Source organism: Bos taurus, chromosome 14, assembly GCF_002263795.3.
Source record: "Bos taurus isolate L1 Dominette 01449 registration number 42190680 breed Hereford chromosome 14, ARS-UCD2.0, whole genome shotgun sequence".
NCBI lineage: Eukaryota > Metazoa > Chordata > Mammalia > Artiodactyla > Bovidae > Bos > Bos taurus.
In genome coordinates this window covers 71,462,994-71,471,010 of record NC_037341.1, presented here as the reverse complement: position 1 = coordinate 71,471,010, position 8,017 = coordinate 71,462,994, and the positions used below count along the sequence as shown (strand labels likewise).

General features: G+C 41.3%; 1 protein-coding gene across 1 annotated transcript in view; it reads right to left on the bottom strand.

The window, feature by feature from the left end:
- Positions 1 to 1,398: 1,398 nt before the first annotated feature.
- The window catches only part of TRIQK (triple QxxK/R motif containing), a 166,045-nt gene continuing 159,426 nt past the window's right edge, over positions 1,399 to 8,017 (bottom strand). Inside the window, exon 7 of the mRNA XM_059874499.1 lies at positions 1,399 to 5,715. Coding sequence (XP_059730482.1) covers positions 5,665 to 5,715 — 51 coding nt within the window. The 3' untranslated portion in view covers positions 1,399 to 5,664. The remainder of the gene's footprint in view (positions 5,716 to 8,017) is intronic.

Sequence of the window (8,017 nt, the reverse complement as noted above, 5' to 3'; positions counted from 1 at the left end):
TTAGAGTGCAGTTAAAGGGGTTGGTTTGGAGGGAAAAGCACAATCAGGGTCTTGATATGGCAATCAACGGGGTCACAGTCTGAGCTGGGCCAGTGAGGTATTAGAGAGAAGGAGCCAGGATCAACAACTAAAACCCAGTTTGCCCTCTAGGGCCTCTTAGATAACTGGTTTCGTGTAGTGTATTAGTTGGTTTCTGCTGTGTAACAAATTACTCCAAGATTCACGAGATCTAACTGCTTATCATTTATTCTCACTGATGGGCCTGGAGGTTGGCTGAAGTTAACTGAAAGAGGTTGGGCTCAGGTGGGCTTAACTTTGTACGGTGGGTTGAGTCTCATATCCTGATGGGTTGGTTGAGACATACCCCTCGTGTGGCTATCACCAAAAAACAAAGGGGCAAGCAGAGACACCTGATGCCTTCAAAGGGCTGAGGCAGACCTGGTGCACGTCATTCCCGCCCACATTCCCCTGGCTGAAGCAAATCGCCTGGTCAAGCCCAATGTCTTAGTCCACTCGGGCTGCCATCACAAACATATGATGAACCAGGTGGCTTATAAGCAGCAAAAATGTATTTCTCAGAGTTCTAAAGGTTAAGAAGTGCAAAGTGATGGCACCACCAGATTTGATATCTGATGAGAGTCTGTTTTCTCATTGTAGACCACTTTCCCACTATGACCTCACATGGAAGAAGGGGCAAAGATGTTTTGGGAACCTCTTTTATAAGGGTTTCCCTGGTAGCTCAGGCAGTAAAGAGAAGATTCTCTGCTGAAGGGGATGGCTACCTACTTCAGTATTTTTGCCTGGAGAACTCTATGGACAGAGGAGCCTGGAGGGCCCCAGTCCATGGGGTTGCAGAGTCAGACACAACTGAGTGACTTTCACTTTATAAGGGCACTAATCCCATCCATGTGGGACACACCCTCATGATCCCACACTTTCCAAAGCCCTCGCCTCCTAATACTATTATCTTGGAGGCAAAGATATCAGCATATGAACTTTTTGGGGGGACACAGACTTCAGACTATTGCACCCAATATCCACAGGATGGAGACACAGTGACTCTAGGGGAAGAAACTGGAAGATCACCTGGCAAAGGCTGGAACAGGACTGCCTTCATGTTATTTGTACAGGCAGAGCCACAAGCTTCTAAGGATCCATGGTTAGTTTAATGCTTTGCTGTTGCTGTCTTGAAATTTTTAATCACATTTTAACAAGGAGCTACACATTTCCATTTGCCTGAGGTCCTGGAGGTGGGTACCAGGAGGAGTGAAGCATCTGGGTGAGTAACGAAATCTGCCACAGGGAGCTATGCACATTTATATCATGTATTTTGAGGCACCATGTGGCCCACAGTTATTATTAAAAAGAAGCAAAAACATGATAATAACAGGAGTGATATACTGATTAAACAGCAGACTTTATTAAAGGAAAATGAAAGATCTGAAATAAAGTAATAGGTGAGGAAACAAAACTGAAAGTCTTTGGGAAAGAAGTTTTAACAGCGAGAGGTGAGGACTGACAGAGGAGAAAGAGAAAACAAGAAAATTCTTCCCAGACTAATTTGAGCATAAGTTGATCATGACATCAGTTCAGTGCAGTTCAGTTTCTCAGTCGTGTCCGACTCTTTGCAATCCCATGGACCGCAGCACACCAAGCCTCCCTGTCCATCACCAACTCCCGGAGTTTACTCAAACTCATGTCCATTGAGTCAGTGATACCACCCAACCATCTCATCCTCTGGTGTCCTCTTCTCCTGCCTTCAATATTTCCCAGCATCAGGGTCTTTTCCAATGAGTCAGTTCTTCACATCAGGTGGCCAGAGTATTGGAGTTTCAGCTTCAGCATCAGCCCTTCCAAGGAATAGTAAGGACTGATCTCCTCTAGGATGGACTGATTGGATCTCCTTGCAGTCCAAGGGACTTTCAAGAGTCTTCTCCAACACCACAGTTCAAAAGCATCAATTCTTTGGCGCTCAGCTTTCTTTATAGTCCAACTCTCACATCCACACATGACTACGGGTAAAACCATAGCCTTGACTAAATGGACTTTTGTCAGTCCATTTGTTAGTCCATTACCAAAGTAATGTCTCTGGTTTGATCATGACATTCAGCTATTCAATTAACTGAGAAAAAACATACATTTTTGCAAATTTAAAAGATTGCTCTCCTGAATTTTATTCCTTTCAGAAATGTAGGATAATATTTTTAGATAAATGATTAAATCTGTTAACATCTCTTTAAGCAATTATGATACAATGGTTATAAAAATAAAGTTAGCTTTTAATTAGGATAAAAATTATTTATTGATAATTTTGGCTGGCAAGATTTCAAACACTATATTAGGTGATGATCATATGTTTTGTGACAGTATTATAGCCTGCATCATAAACAATTCTGAAATGTATTACAATATTAAAATTATTGGCTACTTAAAACATCATATTCAAATTGCATTCAAATTTCACATCTGCCTATGAACTAGTATATCAAGTCTAAATGCTACTAAATAACATACTTAATCGCTTAATCACTCACAGTCATTTTGTTCATTCTTAAGAAAATTTTTATTGGCCTACTATGTGCTAGAAACTTTGCTTCATTGTTTTCACAGGGGCTGTTATCATATCTTTAAAAATCCTTCAATAAATTGTTAATAGATAGAAATAGTAACTTTTTACTATGACTTTTCTTTTAGTAGAACAAATAAATTCCACTGGATTAAGGGCATCAAGCAAAGTCCCTTAGGTCTTAATTCAGAATGAAGTGTAAGAACATCAGGAGAACAGTGCCCAACATTTTGTCCAGCAATAAAGAGATTTAGACTTTTTCTATAATGTTCTGAAATAAATGAGACTATTGGAAACAATAGTTGAAAACATAAGGCTGTTGAGGGAAATGTGGTTATTAGAAGAGATCAGGATGCCTATGTAAAGAAAGAGATTGAAGACATATATAAAGGGACAAACCTTTATAAAAGTGATGTTGATAGTCATTGAGGAGTACAAAATAAGAGAATTCAGCAAATACAGGAAGCTGAACTGATAGGAGCAATTAAATAAATTTCTTTTTCAGCCACCTTTGACTGGTAAAAATCCACTTTGGACAGATTCTGTGGGGCTTTCTTGGTAGCAAAAAAATATAAGCCATTCAGCAATTTATCCTTTTGCCAAGCTCATAAAATATTGTTCACTGTTCTAACATACCCCAATGAATATTCAATAAACACAAGATTGGGCTAAGAGGAAGCTATATATACAGAAAACCCCCTATTTATGCTATCACAATTTTGCATTTTCTCATTTTCTGAGCCATGAAGTTGTCTATGTTGCTAATGTACAGATTTCCTGCCATTTGCTATCATTTCTCAGAAACTGTTAAAACATAATCCCATGTTTGCTGTGAAATTAGCCTTGAAAAGAAAGCTGCTGAAGAGTACATAGCACCTTCTTCAGTAGTACACACCTCCCCAATTCCCACTGCTTTCCTATTTGGGTAGAAGAACACTGTATTTCTCTAGTCTGTGAACAGACTGACGTTCTTAAACACTCTCTGCTAGGCACTGTATTAGCCACTGAGACACAAGACAAGAGCTGACCACACCTGCTCAGGAAGGTTATCAAAGGGCAACGAGTACAGGAGAACTGCTCTGAGTTACATTGTAATTGGCTCATTCTCACTGCTGCATAAAGAATAGACTCAGGACAGATGGCCAGGACAGGGGGCAAGAATGAGGTCAGAGACTCTCTCAGTGTCCATTGTGCCAGGGCTTAGGTCAGTCACTTGGCTAGAGCATTATTTGTGAAGATTATGAGAAGTAGTCGCATTTGAGACAGAAGTGGGATCCATATCCTAACAAGGAGTTGAGGATGAAAACAGGGTGTTTCGGTTGGCTTGAGGATGAGTGGTGGTACCATTTACTGGGATGACAAACATTAAGAGAGATGGGCTGGGGAAGAACTAGTAAATCAGAGGGGAGCACTGGACACATCAAGTCTGAGATGTTTGTTGGATGCCCAAGTGGAGAGGTTAGGTGGGTGAGGGAGAGGTTGGAGATAAACATTAGCTTTAAGTTATCGTCAATATGAGGATGACATTTAAAGTCATGAGACAGGATGAGATCACCAGGGGAGTAATTTTCATACAGAAGAGACGATGTAACAACAAGATGTCCTGCTTCACAGCAGTAACTTCGATCTCAGCTCCACTCTGAAGGGTGGTGATCTTGACAACTGATCACTTCCTGAAACTCACAAAGGATTCCAGGATTTTCTTGCACAGAAGCCACTGGCATCATATTAGTCTCAGAGTGTGAGTTGTGTTGGCCCTCCATTTACTGGCTTTTTCTGAGCATGAATACAACCTCCTTCCTTCCTTATTTGAGTCAAAGGCCCTGGTAACACACTGGTTGTATGTTAAGAGGACTGTCAAACACCAGCACCCATCATAAGGAAGTTATGTTACAGAAAAAGGAAACAAAAATCAATGTCCACTATCATCACTTCCAAAGGACATCATCTGAGTCTTCTGGAACTTTCCTCCCTCCTGAGCAAGGGTAACAGATACTGCTCTCTATCAGTTGCTGCAAAACCTCATCTCCATTCCTCAGTCCTCTCTGCTCCCAGCCCAGCCCCTACACCTCATACCTTCCACAGCCTCAAGGAGCCTATCTGTTTAAATCACACGATTTAACTGTTTTTAACTTCCTCATTCCTAACAGTATCATGGTATACTCAAAAGTTCTAATAAGATGCTTTACTAACCAAAAGAGCAGTTTTTCATCCCAGAATAAATTCTGCCAGTCCCGAGAATGTAAAAAATTCTGCACTGTCCTTTGTTCTAACTATATTCGTATTACTTATGAATTACATGCACTTCTAAGGGGATTCCTAAACTTATTCCTGTTCATGTTCAGGTCTGGTACTTGCAAGCACTGTGCCAGTTTCCTGGGATGTGTTAAGTTTAGAAAAAACATTTAACTTTGTAATAAGCCAATCATTGTCCACAGTAAAATGAATGTATTGTATTCTTTCTAATGTTTTTTCACTTATACTTTCTTCCTATTATTATTCATTCTTCCTTTTCACTACAAAAGTGAAATAGAAATGACTGACTGGCCTACAGAAACAGGAAATCGCTGGGAAACCAGCAACAGAATTTTGGAAATGGCCCAGCGTGGGAGCTGGGCTCATCTCTGTCTGATCCCAGCTCTTCTCACACCAAGCTGTGTGGCCCCGAGACGCTCATTCAACTGGCTTTCGGTTTCCCATCTGTAACACAGTGACCATCCCCTTGGACGGTTGCTCTGGAGACAGAAAATATTTGTAAATATCTGCAACACAATAGGCACTATGTTCTTATTATTACTTGAGAGGTTCCCTTCCTGCCCTTTCGATGGGCTACAGAAGGTGGTCTAGCCACTGAGCAAGCTTGGCAACACCACGGATATTTTGCATAGACTCTGACCCTGGAACATGCAGGGGAACAATCCCTGGGTTGCCCATCTCACTTGTCAGCTATTATATTTGACTCCCATCTGCCATGTCAAAATCACAGGGCTCCTGCTCTTGGCAGGGAGCCCTGGGCTGTCAGCAGTTGCTGACAGGTGAGACCCACTGGCCCAAGATCAGAAAGCTTGCTTGCCTTGCAGAAGGACCCACCTCACCTGTCAGCTGTCACCATCACTCTCTTTACACTGCTCCACTCCAGGAAAGGTGATCTGTCATTCAGGAGAAGAAGTCTGGAGTTAGGAAGTACAAATGAAGTTATGGCTGTTTGTTTACTAGCTGTGGGTGGTGTTTCTGAGAACTGCATTGCTTTCGGGGGGAACCTTTAGAAATGGCTTATTCCATGGCACTCTGGAGTCATACAGAAGGTTGTGAGGCTGGCTGGCTGGCTGAAAAAGTGGGGTGTGCTGCTAAAAAGACCCCAAATTAATCAGCAGATTCCACCTGGCAGGTGACAGGCCAGGCTCAGGGTCTGGCTGCCGTGAGTACATGGTGGGCTCCACCTGTCAGCTGGCCTTCAGCCAGTCTTTCTGAGTTTGGAGGCCGAGTTCTAAACATGAAACACTGAGCTGCATAAAATCAGCGGTTTGCCCTAAGCATCCAACTGAAGGGCAGCATCTTTGGAAAAAACAAACAAACAGTAAATGATATTAAAGAACCACCCCTATCACTGCTCCTTATATGTAAGCACCATTTTAATTCTACTGAGGCTACAGACTATAAGAAGTATGACAATTTCATCTCCTCTGCTATCAACATACACTAACACACACACAGAGACATGCACACACACCATTATGTGCACACACACACACAACACATACATAGTATTTTTCTTCCAGTTTTATTGAGATATAATTGACATACAGCACTGTATAAGTTTAAGGTATATAGTACACTGGTTTGAGTTTCATATAACACTCAACGATTATCACAATACATTTAGTAAATGTCTATTATCTCATAGAGATATTAATACAAAATTAAAGAACTCAATTTTTTTTTCTTTTTCCAGGAACAGGATTTACTAACACTTTCATAGAAAGCATACAGCAGTAGTAATCACATTTATCATGTTGTCCATTACATCGCTCAGACTGATCTGTCTTATATCTGGTAGTTTTTACTATTTGACCTCCTTCATCACTTTTCTCTTTCCCTTGTCTCCCACTCCTGTTATGTACAAGTCTAGTTTCTTTCTCCATGAGTTTGTTTGTTTGTTTTTTTCTGAAGTATAATTGATCTACAACACTATGTTAGTTCCTGTTACAAAACATAATGATTGTATATTTCTAGACATTTTTAAATGATCACAATAAGTTTAGTTACATTATGTCACCATACAAAGATATGACATAGTTATTGAGTATATCCCCGAAGTCTTTCTTATTTTGGGTAAAACAAAAATTGTGTGTGTTAGTCCCTCAGTCACATTTGACTCTTTGCAACCCCATGGACTGCGGGGTCCTCATTCGATACAGGCACCTCTGTGTACATAATCCCACAGGCAAGAATACTGGAGTGGGTTGTCATTTCCATATTCCCAAAGTCTTATTTGGGGGAAAAATACTTACCCTTTCAGAAACCCTGTTTCAAATACCAACTTCCTAAAATTAGAAATAAAGTAGCAATTACAAAATATCAGAGTAACACAAGCAGAGCAACAAAAAGAAGAGGAGGAGAAACAAAAATAGTAATTTCAAAATACACAGTTTTTGTTACAACAGTAACTCAGGGACTTAAAATTCAAAACTTAGAGTAGTGTGAAATGGAACATTTATGTATTATCTTCCCCAACTACTTCCAGAAATTCCCACAACGTGACTTTTTAACACACACATTTGCTCAATGCTGTCTTTCCCCGCTAGGATTTCACCTCAACCAGTGTTTGCTGGGGGGTTTCCTGGGTGGCTCAGTGATAAAGAATCCACCTGCCAAAGCAGGAGCTGCAGGAGCTGCAGATGCAATCCCTGAGTCAAGAAGATCCCCTAGAGGAGGAAATGACAAGCCACTCCAGCATTCTTGCCTGGAGAATCCCATGGACAGAGGAGCCTGGAGGACTACAGTCCATGGGGTTGCAAAGTTGGACACGACTGAGAGACTGAGCACAGGACACACAGCTCTTGTGTGCCAGGCAGTGCTGTGGAAGAGGCTGCTGTTTGTCTAGCTCACCAGAGTTGAGCCCAGTGTGTGGTAAGAGCAGTCATTCAATATCTTCATGGACTTTACACCCCTTCACATAAAGTCAGCCTTTCACTGGTACTGGACTACTGAGAACCTGAAAGGTTGGTCTCGTCTCAGTCAAGAACACGACATGCCTGTACTTTGCTGTTTTTCCCAGTAGTCATGTATGTGAGAGTTGGAATGTAAAGAAAGCTGAGTGCTGAAGAATTGATGCTTTTGAACTGTGGTGTTGGAGAAGACTCTTGAGTCCCTTGGACTGCAAGGAGATCAAATCAGTCCATCCTAAAGGAAATCAGCCCTGAATATTCACTGGAGGGACTGATGCTGAAG